The 22,785-nt window shown below is 49.1% G+C and overlaps 2 protein-coding genes across 4 annotated transcripts; one reads left to right on the forward strand and one right to left on the reverse strand.

The window, feature by feature from the left end:
- Positions 1–5,753: 5,753 nt before the first annotated feature.
- Positions 5,754–7,642, reverse strand: SERP1 (stress associated endoplasmic reticulum protein 1). The gene is made up of 3 exons (XM_054386023.1): positions 7,535–7,642; positions 7,379–7,454; positions 5,754–7,264 (listed from the first exon to the last, which is right to left on the reverse strand). Exons 1-3 carry the CDS (start codon positions 7,616–7,618, stop codon positions 7,224–7,226), a joined length of 201 nt encoding a protein of 66 aa, XP_054241998.1. The 5' UTR covers positions 7,619–7,642; the 3' UTR covers positions 5,754–7,223.
- Positions 7,643–7,939: 297 nt separating this feature from the next.
- Positions 7,940–22,648, forward strand: EIF2A (eukaryotic translation initiation factor 2A). 3 transcript variants are annotated; one of them, XM_054385919.1, is made up of 14 exons: positions 7,940–7,967; positions 9,894–9,963; positions 10,258–10,332; positions 11,230–11,348; positions 12,661–12,760; positions 13,580–13,662; positions 15,523–15,596; positions 15,717–15,861; positions 16,695–16,811; positions 17,980–18,551; positions 19,785–19,901; positions 20,980–21,108; positions 22,077–22,142; positions 22,226–22,648. In XM_054385919.1, exons 1-14 carry the CDS (start codon positions 7,940–7,942, stop codon positions 22,289–22,291), a joined length of 1,761 nt encoding a protein of 586 aa, XP_054241894.1. In that variant the 3' UTR covers positions 22,292–22,648. The 3 variants fall into 3 exon arrangements, with proteins under 3 accessions (XP_054241894.1, XP_054241895.1, XP_054241896.1); XM_054385920.1 differs by lacking the exon at positions 10,258–10,332; XM_054385921.1 differs by lacking the exons at positions 12,661–12,760; positions 13,580–13,662.
- Positions 22,649–22,785: the final 137 nt, after the last annotated feature.

Genomic DNA, 22,785 nt, shown 5'->3' on the forward strand with positions numbered 1-22,785 from the left:
AATCTGCATGACCTATAATCTTTGAACCACTTTCGTACCTCATGTTTTTATCCAGCACTCTTTATTGTAATATGTAATAAGTCTGTGAACAATGTCAAATAAAGAAAGAACAGCTGGTGTTGGTGGAGCTGAAGCTAGTGTGCTAAGCACTAGTTGTGAAACAAAAATAAATGAAGTGAGCCATCTTTTGTTCATTTAAAAATGGTGTTTTGAATTTCGTATGCAGGAAAAAAAAAGAAAAAAAAGACAAAAACCCGTTTTTGTTACATTGCAGATTTTAATGTATTTAATAAATGCAACATGCAGATTAAGTGCAGTGTATACTGAGTATTTAAATTAAAAAAAATTGTACATTTCATAAATACAGTTTCAAGAGAGACCATCATTTGTGTAAACTAACGCAGTGTCAGATGGATGTACAAATATATTTTAACACATTTTCTGAAATTAACTGGCAGTTTGGTTGAATTTTATTTTTTTTGGGGGGGGCTGTGTAGGTATTGTTGCAGTAGCACTTTTTGCTTGTTTGTTTGTTCTCAGCAAAATGGAGAAAGGTTAACTTCAGTGAGCCACTAACAGCGTAACACCACAATGACAACAGCTTCTCTTTTACTGTAGGAAAAGCAGGATTGTGTTGCTGGCAGTGACTCTGCCAGGTTTGGGTTTGCACTGATGTGTGTAAATTAACATCTAGCTGTGTGCTGGAGTGTGAGACAGTTTGGTGTCTGGTGTGTCAAACCCAAGCATTCACCTTGGAGAAGCCCCCACAAGAGCAGACTGCACCTTGCCCTCACCAGAGCCCTGAGCTCTCATCCTGCTGTGCCTGAACCTGCAAATGTTTGCTTCAAAATCTTCTCATCCTTGTGTGTATCTCACTTTGGTCGGGTTGATGTATTAGGTGAAGCAAAATGGAAGAAACAGCTCTGGGAACTGCATGTTTTGGTGTTTGGAGATCACAAGGAAGATCTTGTCCTCTTCCAGAAACATGGAACCTCTCACATTCCTGGTAAGCATGGGTTCAGAGCAGCCAGGTGTTTGCGTATGTTAATGAGTACTCATTAAGTGATGCACTAAAAATGATTTTCACTTCAGTTGTAGATCAGTGCTCCTGGCCTGCTGTAAGCACATGTGTGAAGTGCTGTAATCCTGCAGTGAAACCAGTTTTGCGTACAAACCAGGAAACAAAACATTCCAGTGGTTAAGTGCTTTTTCATCCAGTGTGAGCAGTTGCTCTCTCCAGCCATGCATAAGGATGGAGCTGGTGAAGTAAGTGAAAAGGGACACATTGGGGGACTTCTGTGAAAGTCATCATTAAAACCTTATTTTGGATTTATGGAGGGAGCACTCTTAATTGTCAGTTCATTCTGAGGGAGTGACAGAAAGATGTTTGAAACTGAAGTTGTAAATGTCCTGCTGGTGGTGGGAGTAGAAGGTTGAGCTGTTGAGAAAGTTCTGAGCACCTCTGTGTCCTGTGGAGCTGGTGTCTGCTTGTCTCCTTCCCTCTCCTGTAATGCTTCTGACCTCATGGGCAGTTGTCTTTATGCCAGCTCTGTTGCACAGCAATACTTAGATCCACTTAACAGGTAAGGGGGAGAAAAAGCATTTGGTAAAGCTGATGAAAATAGGGGATGGAACAAAGACCAGACTGGTGCTGTTAGAAATCCTTTGTTTGCTTTGCTCCGCTCCTGTCAGGCGGGGGTTTGGTTTTTGGTTTTAGTTTTCTCCTAGTGGTAGGTCGTGTTAGCTCTAAATGCCAACTGCTCTCTGTAAAATGGCAGAAGAGAGAGGGTCTTTGAATTGCTGCTGCCTCTTCGCGGAGATGGTCTGAGGCTACTGCTGGGGAGAGGCAGGCAGGGCAACCTCCTCAGCGTGAGGAGGTCACCGCGATGTCCTTCGACGTCTGATTCCGGAGAGGGAGAAGCAGGGCTCGTTGGCAGGCAGCTGTGTCGCTGTCAGGCATCTCTGGCTGCTGCGTGCCTTTGTGTGCGCGGTGTCCGCCTGCCTTTGTTGTCCTGCCGAGTGACAGCCCAGCCATGGCCATCAGCCGCCCGGTCGCCCCCTGCGCGCCGGGCCCGCTGCCTTCTGCGGCTCGCTGCCAGCCCCCGTCCTTCGGGTGCTCCCCGAGGGGAACGACTGCGTCGGGAGCTGTGTGTGGCAGTGGTCTTCTGAGGTGTGACGCTGGCCCCGGTGAGAAGCAGAGCTGCTGCTGTAACACGGGTCCCTGAAATCATCCCCAAGCTTCAGCCTCACGAACAGAGAAGGGACTCGGCTCTGGGACTCGCTGTGCTTTGAAATGGGGCTGGCCCCACAGCTTGGGCGTGCTCGGCACGGGTGGGAGGGGTGAAACCATTGTGGTGCCTCGGTGGCAGAGCTCACCTGAGCAGAAAAGTCCTAAAGTGATGGTGCTCAGCTCTGTGGTGGCTCTGAATGGGTCTCTGCATCTCAGAGGGTGTGACAGAACGTGCAGGGAAAGGCTACAAAAGCAACGTGAAGATGCAGAGAAAAGCTTGGTGAGGGGAGCTCGAGGGGGCTGTGGCCTGCTCGAAGGGGGAAAGGCTGACCCGAGGAGCTCAGAGTCTCCAGGAGCTGTGAGCACAGGGCAGTTATTCTCCAGCTCTCACTGACAGCACGACTTTCACACGTAGCAGAAAGTGAACTTTGGGGCTGGATGCCACAGGACGTTGTGGAGGAGGTAGGATGTCCTAACAGGGTTAGGCAAATTCTTGGGCAACAAGCTGGTGAAAAGGGATGTGCCCACACTGACACAGCACTTCTGGCTGTGAGGAGAAGAGCAGGGTGAAGATTGAGCTACAAAGGGTGACTGAACTTCCTTTCCTTCACACCATCTCCCACTGTCACTGCTAGAGGCACAGCAATGGGCTAGTCGGGGCCAGCCTTCTCCGAAAATGAGCTGTGCTTTTTAAGAGCAAATTCGCAAACGGGTTGTGGTGGAAGGTGGGATTGCAGTCGAGTGACAGCCGGGCCAACTAATGTGAGTTTTGGGCAAGGATCGTTCTATGTCTGTTCAGCTGTCCCAGTGTCTGTGGACTATGCCAGCCTCTGCTCAGCCGGAGCTGACCCGGAGAGTGCTGCTGTGGCAGGCGGCAGAGCTAACGCTGGGTGCGAGGTTGGCTTTGCTCGGCACTGGGGGCTTCGACTGTGGACCCCTTAAAGAGGGGTTAGGGAGCCCTGGCTGCTCCGCGGTCCCGGGGGAACTGGACGGGGGCAGCGGGCGGAGATTCCCAGCGGAGAGGATGAAGCGCCTGGCTCCACCGTGGGGTCGGGCCCGGAGCAGCTGCCACGCGGGAAGGGACGAGGAGTCCGACCCAGCCCGCTTTGCACGCCGGTACTCGCTGACCCGGCGGTGGCGGGGGGGAAAAGGCACTGGCCTCCCGGGGTCTGCCCGGGCCGCCCGGCGGTCTTCGTGGCCTGCGAGCCGGAGCAGGGCCAGAGCGCTCGGTGTCTGCCAGGCGGTGCCGAGCACGGCCCCGGTTCCGCAGGCGCTGCGGCGCGGAGCTGCCCGGCTATAGCAGCCGCCGGCCGCGGGGCGGCGCTGCGGGCAGGCAAGGGCGGTGGCGGAGCAGAAGGAGCGGGCGCTAAAGGCCTGTGGCCTGCGGCTGGGCCCCGCGGAGCCCCGGGGCTTGGGTTCGCCGGGGCGAGGGACCGAGGGGCCTCTTCTGCGGGGGCTTCTCTCTGGTGCTGTGGCCTGTCCCAGCCGCCTGCCCGCCCGGAGGGCTGCAATGTGCGCCCGGGTTCTTCCCCGAAGTCGATTCCCTGTTTTCAGCTCTGCGGGCACTGGGCTGTCAAGGCAGCTCCTCACTCGTCCTCCTGCCCTGCCTTCACATGTCTACTGCTCTCCCTATTGCTTGCACAGGGCTTTGGGCTGCCAAGTTAATGATGGTTGGAAAAGAGGAGATTATTCCGTTTCTGCAGTCATTTAACCGCCTTACAGCTCTCTTAAGTCGATGGGTGACATCTGATGCGCACCCATGCATTTACAGCTGCGTGGTTACACATGGGTGACTTCAGCTCACAGCTCAGTTTTACCAATGGGTGTTTTTCGTGTCAGCAGTGAGCTGATCATTTTTGAGCCATATTCAGGTGAAGGAAACCTTGCAGCATGGTCCTGGCGGTGGCTGGTGCTTCTTTTGAGGGGTGTGAAACAGCAGAGCTGGGACTGTGTTCCCTGTGCTGTGCTGGCTGCAGTGCAAGTCCTGCTGCCATGGCAAGCTTGGAAAGGCAGGGCAGGAGAGGAGTTGTGCTCCAGGGCCCTCACAGTAAATGAAGGTTTTTTTTTTTCCCCTATGTTTAAATGGAATTTCTCATATTTCAGTGTGCCTACTGCTGCATGTCCTGTTACTTGTCAGATCCCTCTAAGCCTCTTGCCTCTCTGTCCCTGCTTCATCAGATTGACTTTGCAGCCCTGTGCTGGGCTTCAGCATATCCCTGTCCTCATTGTACTGGAAGCTGGGCAGCAACAGCAGGTGCAGCACCCTAGATGTGCTCAGCAGCACTGAGCAGAGGGGAGTGAGACCTCAACCTGCTCGTGACACTCTTTCCAGCCCCAGGTCCTTGCCTGCAGAGCTGCTTCTACCGGTGACTGATTTATAGTGGCTGGCCTATAGTGGAGTTTAATGCTGCTGCTAGCAGCTCAGCAAACCCAGTGGGTTAGCCAAGATTCAATCCATACCATCCCCTTGCCAGCCCCTACCCCACCAGCTTGTCTACAAGGCCGTGACAAGCAGGCTCTGGCGAAGAGGAGGTAGGCAGTGTCCACCACTGTCTTGTCTTCCACTGACCCAGTCATCTGCTGTCAGAGGGTTTGTGGGTTGCATGCTTTTTCACATGTGTAAATCCATGGCTGCTCCCAATCACCTTCTTGTCCTCTTGTACCTGGAACTGCTTTCCTGGAGACTTTGCTCTATCTCCTCAGGGTGGTGAGGTGGGGCGGATCAGCCTGTGGTTCCCCAGATCCTCCTGCTCACCCTTGGTGAAGACAAGTGTGGCATTTGCTTTCCTACAGTCCCTGGGACTCTCTCCTGCAGGTGCATCCTTTCAGGCCCCCCAGACTTCTGTATGCCCAATTTAAATGTTTCCTAACTTAAGCCATCCTCACTACTGTGATTATCTGAGAGACCTTCACTGGGCCCTGCTCTTCCATGCTGCAGTTAGAAGCAGCTGCTGCATATCCCTTCATCGGTGCATGACTATGTGCTTCTGCTCTGAACCCAGCAGAGCTGAGCACCACCACCAGTGCACTGTGTCTGCACCACAGCAAGCAGATCTCCTACAGGCTTGACCTTCAAAGCTCAGTAAAACCACTGTGAACGTTCAGGTGGCCACAGCCCCTGATGAGGCTGCGCAAGCAGCGCCACTGCTGTGCTCTGGGAGTCAACACCTCCGTTAGCAGCAGGAACCGGTCAGACAGCCCAGGCCTTCGCTGCACCCTGGGGACTGGAGAACAGATGGGGGTGGGGGAGTAGCCACCTGCCAGTCCCTAGGTGGACAGGGGAGCAGCACCAGGTCCCTTCCCAGCAATTCCCAATGGCTCAGGGCCACCATGGCACAGCTCTGACCCACCCAAGAGCAGGTTTGCTGCTGCAAGGGGGTTCCTCTCGAGGAGGAATGGAGAGAAGCTGCGCTTGGAGTGAGGCTGCCCTGCTCCAACACCCCCCCCCCCCCCGGGTACCATTCTAGTAACCTCAAAGCGAACACAGTTGGTGTTTGGAAAGAACTTTATTTAAAACCAGAGATTATACATCCTTCCCCCCACCACCATGTACAAAATACAGGCGACCGAGAACACAGAGTAGCTGGGGCATGCCCCTAGCAGTGCCAGCTCAGGCCGGGCCCTGCTGATTCCATACAGAAGCACAACCACTCGTACAAAGATCTCCTCATGGGTAACAGCCACTGCATTATCTCTATGAGAAACATTTTTTCTATTACTTCTAGCATAACCAGATTTTAAATGTCTTCTGCTAAGAACCACCCTCCCCCCCCAAAAAAAAAGAAAAAAAAGGATAACCTTCCTTTAGCCACGGCGTAGAGGAGCGGAGTGACTTCAGCCTGCCTGTTATTGCCACAGGCAGCACGAGGCCAGCGCAAAGCCTGAGCCACCAGCAGCAGAACACGATCAAGCGCAGCATTTTCCACTGTGATCTCGGACAGATGGCTCCAGGTGTAGGAGGCCACTTTTTTTCTGTTCTTTTGTTTGTTTGTTTGTTTTTTTTAAGTCAGTCTCACTGAGAAGGATCATCCGTAGGGAAGCGGTTAAGTACGGGGTCCATTGTTAGATGAAATCGAGCTGTAAGCAGGATTTACCTTAAATAGGATTAAATATAGATTGCAAGACCACACCATGCTCTGCAGATGCTGCACACGAAAGCAGAACGGTCAGCAGGAAGGGCAGAGTCCCTGCACCTGCACAGAGCATTCCCAAACAACATCAGCAAGCGTAGAAGAACCACCACCACCACCACTTTGTTGAAGGTTGTCCATGAAGTATTTACAGCCGGCGGCAGGCACGGGGGGGGCTCCGGCCCATGTCTGTGGGATGTCACCACGGGGTGGTGTCAAGAGGCAGCTGCTGCTCCGTCGGGCCAGTTCCTAACCAACGCCGCTAATGCTACACAAACAAGTATTCCATGTTCAGTGGGACAGGAGAAAAGGGACAGCTTGTGCCGTGGGAAGCGTTGGGGCACTGCCACATGCTGCAGTGGGGCTACTCTACGCGTACAGGGGACGATGCACTCGGGTAAGCTACAGGGAACTGCGTGGCCCAGCTGCTTCGCTATTAACATGCTTCAGGCTCCAGCCACTATAGAAACCCCGGCTTCAGACCTTAAATAAAACCATTTCCAGCTATACAGAGACAGGCACAGACCTCGGGCCGGTGCTTACAACAATGCCAACTTGGGTACAGCGTTAACAGATCCACAGCGCACAGGACTGGGCACCTCACCCAATAAGTAGGTCCACGATTGTAGATCAACAATAGAACTTTATTGCTTTATACATGTGGTGCTGTTCAAGGCACTGTGGCACGGGCTAGAAAACTCGGAATGACTCCTGAAGGGACCTGGAATGCGACACGGCCGAAGCCGAGCACCGCTGCCCGGCAGCTGCTGCGACGGACCGGGGCTGGCTGAGCGCCGGCCGGAGGAAACAGTCCATGGCAGCGCTGGGGGAGGGCGCGGGGGGCCTCGCCGGCGACGGGCCCCTCACATGCCCATCCGGATGCTCTGGATGATCTGGAAGATGGCTGCAAGAAAGCAGAGGAGGGGAGCGCTCGCCGGCAGCGCCCGCAAAGGAGTCCGAGCCGTCTCCGGCGCCCGGAGAGGCAGCACCGCGAACCCTCCCGACCGCGCCCGCTCACCTGATCCGCAAACCACGAAGATGAACAGCGCCAGCAGCCAGGGCCCAACCGACGCCTTCTCCTCCGGGGCCGTCCTCTGCGGGCACAGCACCGCCGTCACCGCGGCCCGTCCCCCCGGCCCCGCCACCCCCGCCCCGTCCCGTCCCCCCCACGCACCGAGGTCTTGGCGACGTTCCCGCGCTGGGTAATGTTCTTGCTGTGCTTCTCGTTGGCCATGCGGATGCGCTGCTTGGCCACCATGGTGGGACCACCGGCGGGCCCGGGCCGCCGCTCAGCCGCCGCCGCTCCGCTCGCTCGGCCCCGCGCGCCGCCCGCTGCCAGCGTCAGCACCGCGCGGCGCCGCCCGCCGGAAACACGCGCCGCGCGGGCGGGGCAGCCCCCCGCCGCCAACCCGCGCGCCCAGCCGCCACCGCTTCCGGGGCAGCGCGCGCCGCGGCGGGTGGACGCGCAAGCGTCGCGTCACGTGTCCGTGTGCTCGCCTCGCCCCGCGAGACGTGGACGTCTCTGGAGCGGCCGCGGCAGCTCTCACCCGGAGGCGGAAGTTGGAGCCCGCGCGCCGACATGGCGCCCCCCGCGCCGCTGCTGGCGGGTGAGTGGGACCCAGGCCGCGGCAGGGCGAGCGCAGGGCCGCGGGCCACGGCTGGGGCTGGTGGCGGGCGCGCAGCAATCGAATTCGAGTCGGGCTGGCGTGGCTCAGTGCCTTCCCCAGGGCGCGCCGCCGCGGCGTGGCCGGGCCTGCGTTCTCTGGGTGCGGGCAGGACTTCCCTGGGCCGTGTCGTTGCCTCCTGGGCACGCTCAGATCTTGGTACGAGGCCAGGCATTCCCCTGGGGCTGCCGGTCCCCGTCCCTTCTCCGGCCCCGCCGGTGGATCTCCTCCTGCTCCTCCGCGGATAGGTGCTCGGGAGTATGAAAACATGGCTTGTATACCTTGCTTATTCTCTCTCGCGCGTTAATTCGCTTGTACATGTTCCCATTCGCCAAATGGGAAATAATGAAAGGCTCCTGGACACACTGCTAGAGCTGGCAGAGTGACTGAGCGAGAGCAGGGCATACCCCTTCGCCCAGCCCAGCTTCTCTGGGATTCAAAGCAGGTGGTGGCAGCCCCGGGGAGTCGGGGCATGGGGACCGTCCCCAAGGGGCCTCTGCAAACTGGTTGCAGGAGCTCAGAGCTGCCTGAAGCGCTTCCACTGTGTTTTGTGGTCTCTTTAAGCCGTAGGAGTTAGGTATTTCCCCCGAAATCTGTCATATTGGTGTTTTTTCCAAACTGATAAACTGTTGCTTCAAAACGTTTTCCGTTTATTAATTTGCAAAGTGCTGACAGAGAAGTGCAGTAAGGACACGTGCTGGTTAAAAGAGAAGCTCTGAAGAGCAGTGTAAGGACATTTGGTGGCAGACCCTGCTGTCACCTAGGCATTGCTGTGTCCTTTTGTGTTGCTCCAGCTGAGTGGGAGTGGGGCCATTTTCCTGTCAGACCTCCCTGCACTGCTGGGAGTGCCACAGCTGCAGAATCTGCAGTTTGACCCAGGGCAGGTCTTGCTTTCTCGAGTCTTGGTTGACATTAAAAAACTGGCACCTCAGTAGGCAACTTTGGTGTCCCAAGAGAAGACATAAAAGGCACATAAGGCTGCTTAATAATTGCCTATTAGTGATTTTAGCTTTGAATTCTAATAGAACTGCATGGAAAATGGTGGGTTATTCACTATCTACCAATTCAAACTGCATGGTTTTGCACCAGTCTACCTCGATTTCTTGTTTATTTTCTGGTGCCATAAGCTTGGCAATGTCTCTGGAAAGAATGAAGTTTGACACGCGTTTTATATATTGATTTTTTCCCATATCTTCTGTTTTCCAAGTTGAACTTCAATGTTGAAACTAACAATAAGGCAAACCCTGTCTCAGGAAAAAAAAAAGTCAGTCCCAGATGATCTTTCTGTGGTAGATGCTCTCCTGTGCTTAGGCAGCTAATCCTCATTTCAGGGAGGAGCCAGGCAGCCTCTTTCAGCTTCATTGTGCAAGACTTTTGTGCAGTTTTTGCAGAAATGAAGAATTTTCAGCTTCTGCAAGATGGGCTTCATGGAAGTGCTTCCTGCAGCAGCGCCAGGTGCTGAGGATTGTGCCAGAAGAAGCAGAGAGCAGGGTGCATGGCTGTGGCTGTGGGAAGGCTGGGACTGGCAGCAGCTGTCCCACTTCAGTTCTCTGCTCCAGACAGGTCTGAGCTGGTTGCTGTTGTGCCTCCAGAGGAGTACAATGAATCAGTGCCTCAGCTGCCTGTGTGTTGTGTCAGAGCTCCTGGGGAGGATCAGCTCAGCTCCTTCACCTCCCCAGTGCTGCCTCAGATGAAGGCAAGGGCCTCAGCACTGTTGTGCTCTGAGTTACATCCCTTTCTTGTTCACTCAAATGCAAGCAGGGGGGAAAAAAGTGCCTGCAGGTCTCAAGGCTCCCTTATTAGAAAAAAGCTTTTGTTTTGGATGACTTTCTGAGTTAGAAATGAGTAGCTGTTTGTTTCCTTTTGCAGTGAGAGGATCCGAGGGGCTGTATATGGTGAACGGGCCCCCCAGTTTCACAGAGAGCACAGCGTTTCAGAGGTACTGTTTTTAACACTCTTCCTAGTCTCTTGCACAAGAAAAATCATTTTCTAAAAGACAACCCAGAAAACCATACAAATGTCAGTGAAGTTTTTCTTAACTGCCAGTAATTCAGCACATGGGTGGATGGTGAAGGCTTTCCACTCACCTGACTTGTGGCTGCAGAGGTGATAATCACTGAATGCCCCATGGGGGATGATTGCACTGTTCCAGAGTGCTGCTCAGCAGGAAAACTGCTCTGTTGTTGTTTCGTTTTGCCTCTTTGGATTCTGATGTGCACTTCTCATTCCTTAGGGACTCTGGGAAGAACTGCAAGGCTGTTGCTTTCAGCAAGGATGGCTCCCTCTTTGCCTGGTGCAACGGAGAGAAGTTGGTGCATTTTATGATACTGATCATTTAGTTTGTATTAAATAAACTCCACAGTTATGCCCTATTTACCCTTGTTTGTGTAAAAGCTGTTGCCAAGTGGCAAATTGTTCCTGCCCTGCTAGGCCTCTGTTTTGGGGCTGTTCTCCTTCCATTTGTCTAGTGGAGGATATCCCTGCTCACTGCAGGGGGCTGGACTAGATGACCTTCTGAGGTCCTTTCCAACCCAAACCATTCAATGATTTGTGAGAGGAGCAGTTAGTGAGATAGTGATGCACAGGCTCCTAAAGCAGCTTTTGAGCAGAACAGTGGCTGGGGCACATCTTGATGTGATGTTTTGGTTTCTTTGGGCTCTGTATACAGCAGATCTTTAACATACAACGGTCAGAAGTGTTGCATGACTGTTTTCATCCATCCATCTGACCTTTGCATTTCATTGCCCATGTCATCCTGCTTCTCCCAGCCTCAAACAGCCTAAATCTTAAATGTCATGTCCTTGTAGATAGAAGACCTTTAAAACATGTGGGGTCAATGTGTGTTTAAATTCAGTTAGAATCATTCTGCTGGCCATTCCTCACCTTTAGTGCTGCAGAAGTGTGGATGGACTCTGGGGGACAGAGCTTATCTTGTCTCTGGCTTGGAGGTTAGATGTTGCATGCAGAGATACCTGATGTGTTTTGAGCAGGGCTTTCACCTGGTTTCTGTTGTCCTTGGGTGTCTGCTCCTGAAGTGTGTTCTTGTAAAAATGTGAAAGCAGGAGGGGACTAAACCTCTGCTTAATTTTGTTACTCTGGCCATGTCTGGGGCAGATAGGAAGAGTCAAATTAGGTGAAAAGTTTCCCTGGCTACTAATTAACAATTCTAGGAATGTTTTATTGAAATGGCATCTTCTGCTTCCAGAGTAAATATTGTTAATGTCACCAGTGCTGAGTTCCTGTGTTCCCTTGATCTTCCAAAGGCAGTTTGCCTTGAGTTCTCGCCAAAGAACAACATCCTGGCAACGTGGCAGGCCTACACAAGTGAGTACTTGGCCAGCTGTGAGAGCACATGAGGTGTTTCAGTTGGGTCTGCAGGCTCTGCACTGCCTGCTGTGTCCCTGCAGCACAGAGAGTGTGCAGGAGATTATCTGGGTGATCCAGGATACAGTGGAAGGAGGGACGTCATCTCCTGAAAGGATCTGGTATTTTAAACTGGAGCAGGGGAGATTTAGGTTGGACATAAGGAAGAAACTCTTTACAGGGAGAGTGGTGAAATGCTGGAACAGGTTGCCCAGAGATGTGGTTGAGGCCCCATCCTTGGAGGCATTCAAGGTCAAATTTGACAGGGCCCTGGGCAGCCTGATCTAGCTGGAGAAGTCCCTGCTCAGTGCAGGGGGGGTTGGACAAGACCTTTGAGAGTCCCTTCCAACCTGTGATTCTTTACTGACTGTTCCCACACCACATCAGAGTGTGCATACTGACAGTCACTGCATTAATAAATCACATGCTGCTAAAAAATGCTAACTGGTCTTTAGTGCAGAGTCTGTTTGAGCAAGGTGCTGTTTGGGCAGCTGACAGGAAAATGCCATCAGAGCAATCATGTCCTCCCCTGGGCATTGCTGATCTGAGCGTTCCCCATTGTCCAGAGGGCTTCTTTCTCTCCTGTGCTTCTCTGAAGTTTGTGTTCCTGCTGTAGATGCAGCCCCAGTCTCCTCAAAGCTGGTGTCAGAAGCAGATGATGTCACTGCTCTTAGGCAGAAGGAGCTGGCCATAGGCTGGGTGTATGGGGAGGGGTCTGGCATGGGTTGAAGGGCAAGAGAAGGCAGCACAAGGCACAGAACTGGTACCAGCTGTGGGCTGGTAGAGAACTGCTGAGAAGTCTGTTCTGAATCGCTCTAGAAACAGGCAGGCTGTAGTTTCCAAAGTGGGTAGGAGGGAACAGAGAGCTTCAAACCAGTGCAGCCATTCTGCATGGCTTGCACACAGAGCTGTGATGGACAAAGTGCTTAGCATTCTTCTGAGAACAAAGAGTAGGAGTGCAGAGCGTATCTTTGCTGGCCACCAAGAGAATGGCCACTGGATTTGATTTTAAAATAGGCATTAAGAAAGCTGTCCTGGTCTTGGAATAGAGACCTTCCACTCCCAAATGTTCTTTCTGCTGGCTGAAGGGCTGTGGGAAGTCTGTGCTAACAGTGACACACAGTCAGCAGGCTAGGGCTCAGTCCCTCAGGGGGTGGAGTGCTCTTGTCAGAAGTTAATAATGCATGTTTGGTTGCTTGCAGAGGTGGAATGTGGTCATGGTGAGGCAGACTTGCCTCCCAGACCAGTGCTGTAACCTGTGCTTTCCTTGCAGCTGGTAAAGATGGCACAGCAGGGATGCCCAACCTGCAGCTCCATGATGTGAAAACTGGAAAATGTTTGAAGTCTTTCATCCAGAAAAAGATGCAGAACTGGTAAGTTACACTTGCAGATGCTAATTGTTCACAAAAGAAATGAGATTTCCAAAAGCTGATCCAGGTAAACCAAGCTTTGGGTGTGGTGGTGGCTTTCAAAACACTGCCTGCTGCTGGGTGAAAGCAAGGGTCTGCTTCTAAGTATCTTCATAATTAGTGCTAATTGTCTGTTCTCAGGATAAATTCACTATTCCAGACCACAGAGAAAGCTGGAGGGACAACAGCTGAGCTAATGGTGTGGGCTTTGCTCTGCAGATCTCATTTGTCCATCTGAAACATGTCATGATCAGGGGGCTGGAGCAGCTCTGCTGTGAGGACAGGCTGAGGGTGCTGGGGGTGTTCAGCCTGGGGAAGAGAAGGCTCTGGGGAGACCTAATAGCAGCCTGACAGGACCTGAAGGGGGCCTGCATGAAAGCTGCAGAGGGACTGTTTACAAAGGCCTGCAGTGACAGGATGAGGGGAAATGGCTTGAAATTAGAGAAGAACAGATTTAGATTGGTTGTTAGGAGCAAGTTCTTTACCATGAGGCTAGTGGAACACTGGAACAAGTTGCCCAGGGAGGTGGTTGAGGCCACATCCCTGGAAATATTCAAGCTGTGGCTTGACAGGGCTCTGAGCAACTTGATCTAGTGGAGAATGTCCCTGCTCACTGCATGGGGGGAAAGGGGAATGTCAGAGTAGGGGGCCTTTTGGAGCCCCTTCCAACCCAAAACCATTCTCTGTTTGAACTTGCTTGGCTTTAAAAATGGAGGGAGAAAAACCCTAGAGTGCCAAGGATGAGCATTATTCAATGTTCCTGTTTTTTTCCTTTGAACATAGGTGTCCTTGCTGGGCAGATGATGAAAGCATTTGTGCCAGGAATGTGAACAATGAAGTGCACTTCTTTGAAAACAACAACTTTGGTACACAGCATTTCTGTACACTTCATTGCATTCTCTTAACACAGAATCTTCTTTGGGTGGACCTTTTTCATTTTTGGTTTCTTCTCTCATTTCTTCTTGCCTTTTTTTTTAATCTGAAATGTTGCCTACATTTTATTTGAGTTTTGAATTCAGACTCATTCTGTTTGAATCAAGTGTGTTTTCACTTTGTTGTGTATCTCTTCAGTGACTTATTTAGTATGGAAAGCATCTTAATTTCCACTTAAAGAGGCCTGATTCTGAATGTTTCTCATTTAATGAGATGCAGGAAATTGTCAGTAGGGAATGTGATCTATGATGACTTGTTTGGATTGTGTGAATTCTCTGAATGAGCTACTGAAAAATGGCTCATTAGGCAATTTGCATTGATGGCAAAAATGAAGTTGTGAAGCTAAAGCTTTTTGCTTTTATGTTTTCAAAAAAATTTAACTACTAGTGGTAGAAAATCTGGAGTCAATAGAGGTTGGAAAGGGGAATTTAAAAGCAGGAAGCTCATGAATTAGGACAAAAATTTAAAGGAAGGTGAAAATTAATTTGGACAAAAAATTAAAAGAAGGTCAAAGTGAATTAGGACAAAAATTTAAAGGAAGGTCAAAAGGAATTAGGAAAAAAATGAAAGGAAAGTCAAAAGGAATTAGGACAAAAATTTAAGGGAAGGTCAAAAGGAATTAGGACAAAAATGTAGAGCAAGGTCAAAAGGAACTAGGACAAAAATTTAAAGGAATGTCAAAAGGAATTGGAACAAAAATGTAAAGGAAGATCAGAATGATTTAGGTCAAAAATTTTAAAGGAAGGTCAAAATTAATTGGAACAAAAATTTAAATGAATAAAAGAAAACTGAGGGGGTAGCAGTGGTGTGGATGTGGGGGTTTTGTTTTAAACATAAAGCTGATAGAAGAATTATTCTGGGAGCTGAAAATACAGGCTATGAGATGCGATTCCCTGAGGATTAGCCCTGCTGATGTTAATGAAGCCACACTTGAGAAGCACAGAATGACTGTCCCAGCCCAAGGTCTGCTGCTCAGCACAGACTTCCTTGCTGGCATGAGGTGGTCTCAGGATCACAGGATGTTAAGGGTTGGAAGGGACCTCTGGAGATCTTTGGGTCCAACCCTCCTGCCAGAGCAGGACCATAGAATTTAGTGCAGGTTGCACTGGAATGCATCCAGACAGGGCTTGACACTCCCCAGAGAAGGAGACTCCACAACCTCTCTGGGCAGCCTGTTCCAGTGCTCTCTGACCCTCCCAGTGAAGAAGTTCCTCCTCATGTTGAGGTGGAACCTCCTGTGCTGGAGTTTCTATCCATTGACCCTTGTCCTAGTGGTGTATTGCTGCTGCACATTCACTTACTAAAGATGCATTTCCTGTAAGCTGTTTGTGTAAAGGGGGAATGTGCAGCCCAGAACAGGCCATAAGGAATGCTCCTGTCAGGAAGGGTCACCCAGGGAAGCTGTGAGGGGGAATCCCTGGCTCTGTGTAATGGTGTGTGTTATCTGGGTTTGACACGTGCTGAGGTCAGCTGGAGAACACTCTGCCCTGCCTAAAACAAGCTGTGTTCACCTGGGGCTCAGCAGCTTCCTTGCTGTTTGGACTTCCCAAATACTAAATGCTGACTTTCAGACTTAGGCTTGGTTCAGGTTGGCTTTGTGAATAAAAGATGTGATGAGATGGGTGAGTAATAGCTGCTTGCCTAGTAAAAGAAATCCTTTATCATTATGTAGACTGTTGTTTATTAGCCATGGTATAGACCCATAAAGAGGTCCAGCTGAGTACTCCAGGCTCAGTGGTTTGTCACTGATGACATCACATCTCTGCCTTTTTGGTTTTTTTTTTGCCTTTCAGATACCATTGCAAATAAACTGCACTTACAAAAGGTTAACGACTTCGTGTTATCTCCAGGAGCACAACCAACCAAGGTACTCCTGGTGGTGTTTCCCTTAGAAGATTGCTGTGATTTTAGTGCAGAGTGCTAGCAGTGAGTCAGCCCTGTGCTAGCAGGAGCATGCTCTGCAGGCAGCTCTGGTGCTCTGTTCCAGGTGGCTGTGTATGTGCCGGGCAGCAAAGGCGCTCCATCCTTCGTCAGGCTCTACCAGTACCCCAGCTTCGCTGGCCCTCAGTCTGCACTGGCCAACAAAAGCTTCTTTAAAGCTGACAAGGTGACAATGCTATGGAACAAAAAAGGTATATCAGCTCTGTGGTCAGACTCTTACAATCCATCCATGTGGGATTAACCATGTGTGCTGTGTGTTTAACTTGCATGCACCTGTCCAGGCAGAAGGCAGCCAGCAATGCCCATGCAGTGCAAAGGTCACAATTCCTGTGCTCACTTCCATGATTTTGTGCATGGTAATGGAGAATATTCCACATGTTGGTACATTTTGCAGTTGAATGGTAAATTTAATGGTGCATTCTGTGATGACAGTGTCTTTAGGCTGTAAACATAAGATTATAGCTGAGCATAAACTGGTCTCAGCCTGTAAAATCACACACAGTGTATCACTCTTGGGCTGGCTTGCACTGTCCTCTGGCTGCTTTGCTCTCTGTTAGCAAGGAACTGTTTCAGAATCATCTTGAAACAAATGTTTTACACCAGCCCCTATTGTTTGGAACACAGGGAAGGTGTGACACATGCAGAAGCCACGTGTGAGCACACAAAGAGATGCACAGGCAAAAGTATTTTGTTCGAGGACTGATCAGGATGCTTGGTCCATGCCTCAATTGGATGAATATGGCTGCAAAAAGTATGTTCACTTTCTTGTGACTCAGTGCTGAATGAACGGACTTGGCTTACACTTTCCATCTGAGAAAGGAAGATGTTCAATTCCATTTGGGTTAAGGCTTAGGAGAAATCCAATCTGGAAGAGAATAACAGCAACTGTTATTCTGTACAGTAACTGTTACACAGGCAACTATAATTCATAAAGCGATGTCTCTTTGTGGTGGTGGTGGCTTGTGAAACAGTTTATACACTCTGCAGGAACTGTACTGAACTTAGTGTCTGTCTCTTCTGCCAGCCACTGCTGTTCTGGTGATAGCCAGTACAGAGGTGGATAAAACAGGGGCTTCCTACTACGGGGAGCAGACTCTGCACTACATTGCCACGAATGGGGAGAGCGCCGTCGTGCAGCTGCGTAAGTATCTCTGGGCTTCTTCACTCTATTGTAGCTCTCAAGAGTGGGAATTGCTGCTTCCCCAGCTTTGAGTTGAGGGTGGGGGAGTTTATTAATGTAATGAAGTAAGCCTCAGAAGGCAAAAATAACTACTCAGCAAAAATCTTTCACCAGAATTTGTTTTAATATGAAGGAAGATGATTTGGGGCGGGGGAAGGGGTTGGTTTTTTTGCTTTTCTAGCTGAATTCTCTTGTCCTCTTTGGTATACTTGTCAGTGGCAGTGGCAGAGAGCACGTCTTTTCAGTTAATCTATGCAAATAATTTGCTTGTGAGGGTGTTCAGGCGCACAAGAAGGGAATTGTATGTGCCACACATGGCTGGTGTTGTTTGCACAGCTTGTGTTCTAAAGATAATGAGGCCTTGGAGTAACAACAGGGATGAAGAATGTAAATCAGTTCAGTATCTTGGGTCAACGTCTGGGTTTGAGAGTTGTCAGTAATGCACTTGGGGTTTATCTGAAATACAGGTAAAGATACCCAGGCTGTGAGCTATGTTTTTTTATTTTACATGTGTTTCCAGCATTAATTCATCATTCTTCAGTATCTCCTAATGTTCTAACCCCCATAATAACTTCTGCCAATATCAAGGTTTAATCGTTATGTGCAAAACCTTCTTTTGTGTGCTCTCTCTCACTTTCAGATCTGTCTTATGAAATACCACACAAGAGCTTGGTCCAAAAATAGCTTAGATAAGTATTCTTTAACTCTACAAAGCTGAGTGATGCAGTATTTCTTAGATATAAACCCCAGGAACTAGTATCCAGCTGGTATAAAACTCCTGTTTTTGCAGGTTTCCAGTGGGACAGTTTGAGAAGGTCCTGAGAGCTCGTTCTTGAATAAGGAGGAAAAAGTTAAAAAAAAAAAAAGGAATTTTTTTTTTACATGGAAAAAAAAAAGCTTACTGTTAAAGTGCTGATGCTGACCCCACAGAGGTAATTTGGAATGGCTGCAGTTAATGTTGCAAACCCTAACTAACATTATCAGAAGGCAAAAATGCTCTTTCTGCCTCTGTTCTTGCTATCAGAATTCATTTCGCTGTCGGTAATTGATGTTGTTGATTTTTCTTTTTGCTTGTACTCTGAGGATACAACCTCCTAACAACAGCTACACGTTTTCCTTTTCCTTTTAGCAAAAAATGGTCCTATCTATGATGTTGTTTGGAACCCCAGTTCTGTCGAGTTTTGTGCTGTGTATGGTTTTATGCCTGCCAAAGCGACAGTTTTTAACCTGAAATGTGAGCCTGTGTTTGATTTTGGAACCGGCCCTCGCAACGCTGCCTACTACAGCCCCCAGGGACACATCCTGGTGCTGGCAGGGTTTGGGAACCTGAGGGGGCAGATGGAGGTGTGGGACGTTAAGAACTACAAGCTCATCTCCAAGCCGGTGGCCTCGGACTCCACCTACTTCGCCTGGTGTCCCGACGGGGAGCACATCGTGACAGCCACCTGCGCCCCGCGGCTGCGCGTCGGCAATGGCTACAAGATCTGGCACTACACCGGCTCCCTGCTGCACACCTACCAGGTGCCATCCAACGAGGAGATGTGGCAGGTCTTCTGGCAGCCCTTCCTGGAGGGGGTGTTCCCAGTGAAAGCTGTCAAATACCAGGCGGTGCCCAGTGAACTGCCCAGCACCGAGCCCAAGCCTGCCCAGGCCTACAGACCTCCGGCCCTGAGAAACAAACCTGTGACGAGTTCCAAGCTTGTGAGTGGGCAGCTGAAGCTGTTCTGTTCTGTAGCCCTGTTCCCATGTGCTTGATGAGAGATATTGGAAGAGGGATGGCACTGACAGCAGCATTGTGGGGTGCTTACAGGGCTTGCCCTGAGAATCCTCTCTGACACTTTGCTCACTTCTTGCTGATACCCTGACGTTTCCCAACACTCCTTTTACAGTCACTTGCACACTCTAAAGGTGCTCTCCACAGCCTGCAAAGAACAGAAACCTGCAGGTTTGGTTTGTGCTGAAATTGGGTACTCGAGATAGAAGCCTCTGCTGTGGGTGGCACAAGTCCAAATCCAGCTTGATGGCAAGACAAACTGGCTCCCAACACCTTTTGCATTTTGTTTTATTTTGTTTTGGGTTTTTGTTGTTGCTGTTGTTGTTGTTTTATTTTTCAGTTTTTTTCTTTTTCCTTTATTTTCCTTTTTTCTGCTTTTCCTTTTTTCTCTTTTACTGCCTTTTTCTAATCTTTTCCTTATTTTTCCCAGTTGTCTTTTCCTTTTTTTTTTTCCCAGTCGTCTTTTCCTTTTTTTTTTTCCCAGTCGTCTTTTCCTTTTTTTTTTTCCCAGTCGTCTTTTCCTTTTTTTTTTTCCCAGTCGTCTTTTCCTTTTTTTTTTTCCCAGTCGTCTTTTCCTTTTTTATATAATTTTTTTCTTTTTGTCCTCTTTTTTTTTTTGTTTTCCTCTTTTCCCCCTGGTTCCTTGCTTTTCCCTTTTGGATAAATTTACTTGCCAGGAGGAGATTTGGTTGTTAGCAAATGAGCTGCAGTTTGAGCAGGTCTCAGAGCAGTGACCTACTTATCTAATTAGGGTTTTTTTGTGCAAGTTTTTAAAGTAGGCTGAGCAGCAACTAATTACATTTAACAATTGCACCCTTGATATGTAAACCTTAGAGAGTTTGGGTTTGAACCCTGTGCTTTTGAAGGAAAGGCTGCTGCTGGATCATTATGAATCTGTTAATCCTGCTAGGGTCTGATGTCACAACTGACCAGGTAGCAGAAAAAAGATGCACTGGACTTAGTGATCCTGAGGGTCTTTTCCAACCTTTTCCCCCCACCTTTCTGTTTGCTTCCTCCTATTCCTTTATAGTTCATCTTTATCTTGTTTTTAGTAGGTTTAGGGGTTCACTGTTTGGTTTGGGTGGGATTTTATTTTGTACCAACACATTTGCCAACATGGAATATGAGTTTCCTAACTGCTAATTTTGCATCTCCTGCAGCATGAGGACGAGCCACCTCAGAACATGAAACCTCAGTCTGGAAGCAGTGATAAACCGCTCTCTAAAACAGCTCTCAAGAATCAGAGGAAACATGAGGCCAAGAAAGCTGCTAAACAGGTACTGCTGGAGCAGCTCTTCCAAGTTTTCACAGGTGTCAGTTTTGGTGATTTGGTGAATGTTAGCTGAAATCAGTGTTTAAGGCCTGGTAATTCTGACTTTTCCCCTTTGGGTAATCTGCACAGATATTTCAGTGTTAGGTGAGAGGTAACAGACTTGCTGCTTGCATGTGTCCCACCACAGCAGGTCGAGGCTGAAGCATGTTACCAGGGCAGGCCAAAGACTGGTCTGTGTCACCTCTTTGCTTCCTGCTCTTTGGCTAGGTAGGTAAAAATCACCTTCTGGCATTAGCCTTCCATGTTCTGCAAACTCCTGAAGCAGTAACCTCTTCAAATAAGTCTTTTTAATGCCTTATATTGGTTTTGAGCCCATTGTTTTTCACTTCAGAGACAAGAACCCACCCACTTTATAAAATCCTTGTGTATTGAGTTTGTTGTGTCATCCTTACTGATGTTTCCCCGTGCTATGTGTGGCTGGTGTCTTGAGGAAGCAGAAATGAAACAAAAGGAGCCTGTGAACTGCTTCAGAGCATGGAAAGTCATGGAAAGTGCAGCACCTCACTGCTTGTCACTTAGACTCATAGAATCAGTCGGGGTTGGAAGGGACCACAAGGATCATCCGGGTCCAACCCCCCTGCCATGGGCAGGGACACCTCACACTAGATCAGGCTGGCCAGAGCCTCATCCAGCCTGGCCTTAAACACTTCCAGGGATGGGGCCTCAACCACCTCCCTGGACAACCCATTCCAGGCTCTCACCACTCTCCCGGGGAAGAACTTCTTCCTCACATCCAGCCTGAATCTCCCCACTTCCAGCTTCATTCCTTTCCCCCCAGTCCTATCACTACCTGACATCCTCAAAAGTCCCTCCCCAGCTTTCTTGTAGCCCCCTTCAGATACTGGAAGGCCACAATAAGGTCACCTTGGAGCCTTCTCTTCTCCAGACTTACGTTTTGCAGTACACCAAGTGAGCAAGTGAGAGCAGGAATATTAAATGGATCGCTTTAGATGATGAAAGGAAATTTTTAGTCCCTTTGCAATCAAAGATATTTTCTAGATATGGTCTTTGTTCACCTACAGGAGGCCCGAGCTGATGCCAACCAGGAATCCACACAGCCCTCAGCACCGCAGAGCGCACCGCGGAGCACTGTGCCTGCTATTACCTCGGGAGATCCTGAGGTTGACAAGAAGATAAAGAATTTAAAGAAGGTGAGGGCATTATTTTCTAACATCAGATTTGTGTAAGAGAATGGTCTGTAAGGTCTGTTCTGATTTGCAAGGTGACTTGAGCTCAGTGGGACAGCATTTAACTGAGATGGTAGTTCTCTCAGTTTGTAAGCCAGCTTCCCTTGCTTTTCCATCTGATGAAACAGCAGAAGTCATCCTTTCCAACACAAAACATTCTATGATTCTATCATCACTTGCCAGGACTCCTGAGGATCTCACTATAGTGTCTAGATAGGGTAGAAACTGCACACAGGAGGGTACTGCAGTCTGCTGTTGTGGGTGGTGTATGTACAGCCCAGTCCTATATCTGAGGGGTGAAGGTACAGCTCAAAGGAGTTCACTCTTACAAAGGAGCCATGTGGGCTGCTGGGTTGTTGGACCTTGGACCTTAGAAAGATCATGCAGTGTGGCTTTGGTTTATTCCCTAACCTCTAAATGGTAGAGTGGGAAGTTTACTGCCAGTCTTGGAAATTCTTGGATTAAGTAATTTCAGAATGGAAGTTGTTTGGTTCAGAGTACAGAATCCTTCCCATTTCTTCATAACCCATCGGGGCTTTTTTTCTTCTGGCTGCCCTCTGCTTCTCATGGTCTGTCTGGATTAATATTCCAGGCTTTCTGAGAAAAGTATGTGGTGAGGAGGGATAGAGAGTGGAGGAGTAGTTCTGAGTTGGTTCTAGCCCTTCAGTGAGACAGTGCCTTGTGTTTGTTTCAGAGAGCAAAGAGTGCTTCTGTTCTCGAAATAAATGTCTTTTATAGGTGGGAAATTCTGGACTGAGCTTCTGGAGATGCTGAAATGAAATGAACTTTCCATACTGAGACCTTAACTCAGGCAATTGCAAATGCAGGCACTTCTAAAACTGTGGGGTTTTTTTTTCCTATTTTTGGTTCACCGATTTTTTTTTTTGTTGTTGTTGTTAGTGTGGGTTTTTTTGGCTTGTTTTCTTTTACAGAAACTAAAGGCAATCGAGCACCTGAAAGAACAGGCAGCTGCTGGCAAACAGCTAGAGAAGAATCAGGTAATGTTAAAACCTATGCAGTTTATTCAAGTTTCATTTATAGTAAGCTCCATCTATGACGTCCTTGTGCTTGCTTCTTCTAGTTGGAGAAGATACAGAAAGAAACTGCTCTCCTCCAGGAACTGGAAGACCTAGAGTTGGGTCTTTAAAACTTTGTGGAAATCCAGTGCCGAGTTAACACAAAGCTCACGAGAAATCCAATTGGTATTAACTTAAAGGTAACAGTATAAACGTTTCAGCAGATGGATCGAGGATGCAGAAGATGCTACACATCTGCCTTTTGAAAAGCTTTCCTGAAGATTGTGCCCGTGTAAAGAAATGAGTGCCTGGGCAGCCAGCCCCTTCTGCTGCTTGTTCAGAGCAGGGCATGCTGCCTAGAAACAGGCAATGCCTGGGGCTTGATCTTTTTCCTTGTGTGAGGAAGGAGGTGATGAGTTTACCTGTTTCATAGCTTTATTATATTTAAAAAAGGATGTGATCTTTATGCAATAACAGGATGTAGATAAAAATAAAGAGCATTTAATAGTAAAAAAAAAAAAAAGTGGGTTTGTTATTCTGTTGCAAGGGGCAGAACTTTCAAAATAAGCAGGTCAGAAATAGTTCACATCAAAGACAAAAGGAGGTTTCAGCTCCTGCAGCTGCC

Source organism: Indicator indicator, chromosome 13 (genome assembly GCF_027791375.1).
Source record: "Indicator indicator isolate 239-I01 chromosome 13, UM_Iind_1.1, whole genome shotgun sequence".
Classification (NCBI taxonomy): domain Eukaryota; kingdom Metazoa; phylum Chordata; class Aves; order Piciformes; family Indicatoridae; genus Indicator; species Indicator indicator.

Coding starts and splice junctions, on each gene's coding strand:
- SERP1 (XM_054386023.1), bottom strand. CDS start 7,618: ATGGTGGCCAAGCAGCGCATCCGCATGGCCAACGAGAAGCACAGCAAG. Junction 7,455..7,534: donor GGAACGTCGCCAAGACCTCG/GTGCGTGGGGGG, acceptor CTGTGCCCGCAG/AGGACGGCCCCGGAGGAGAA. Junction 7,265..7,378: donor CTTCGTGGTTTGCGGATCAG/GTGAGCGGGCGC, acceptor GCTTTCTTGCAG/CCATCTTCCAGATCATCCAG.
- EIF2A (XM_054385919.1), top strand. CDS start 7,940: ATGGCGCCCCCCGCGCCGCTGCTGGCGG. Junction 7,968..9,893: donor CCCCGCGCCGCTGCTGGCGG/GTGAGTGGGACC, acceptor TTCCTTTTGCAG/TGAGAGGATCCGAGGGGCTG. Junction 9,964..10,257: donor GAGAGCACAGCGTTTCAGAG/GTACTGTTTTTA, acceptor CTCATTCCTTAG/GGACTCTGGGAAGAACTGCA.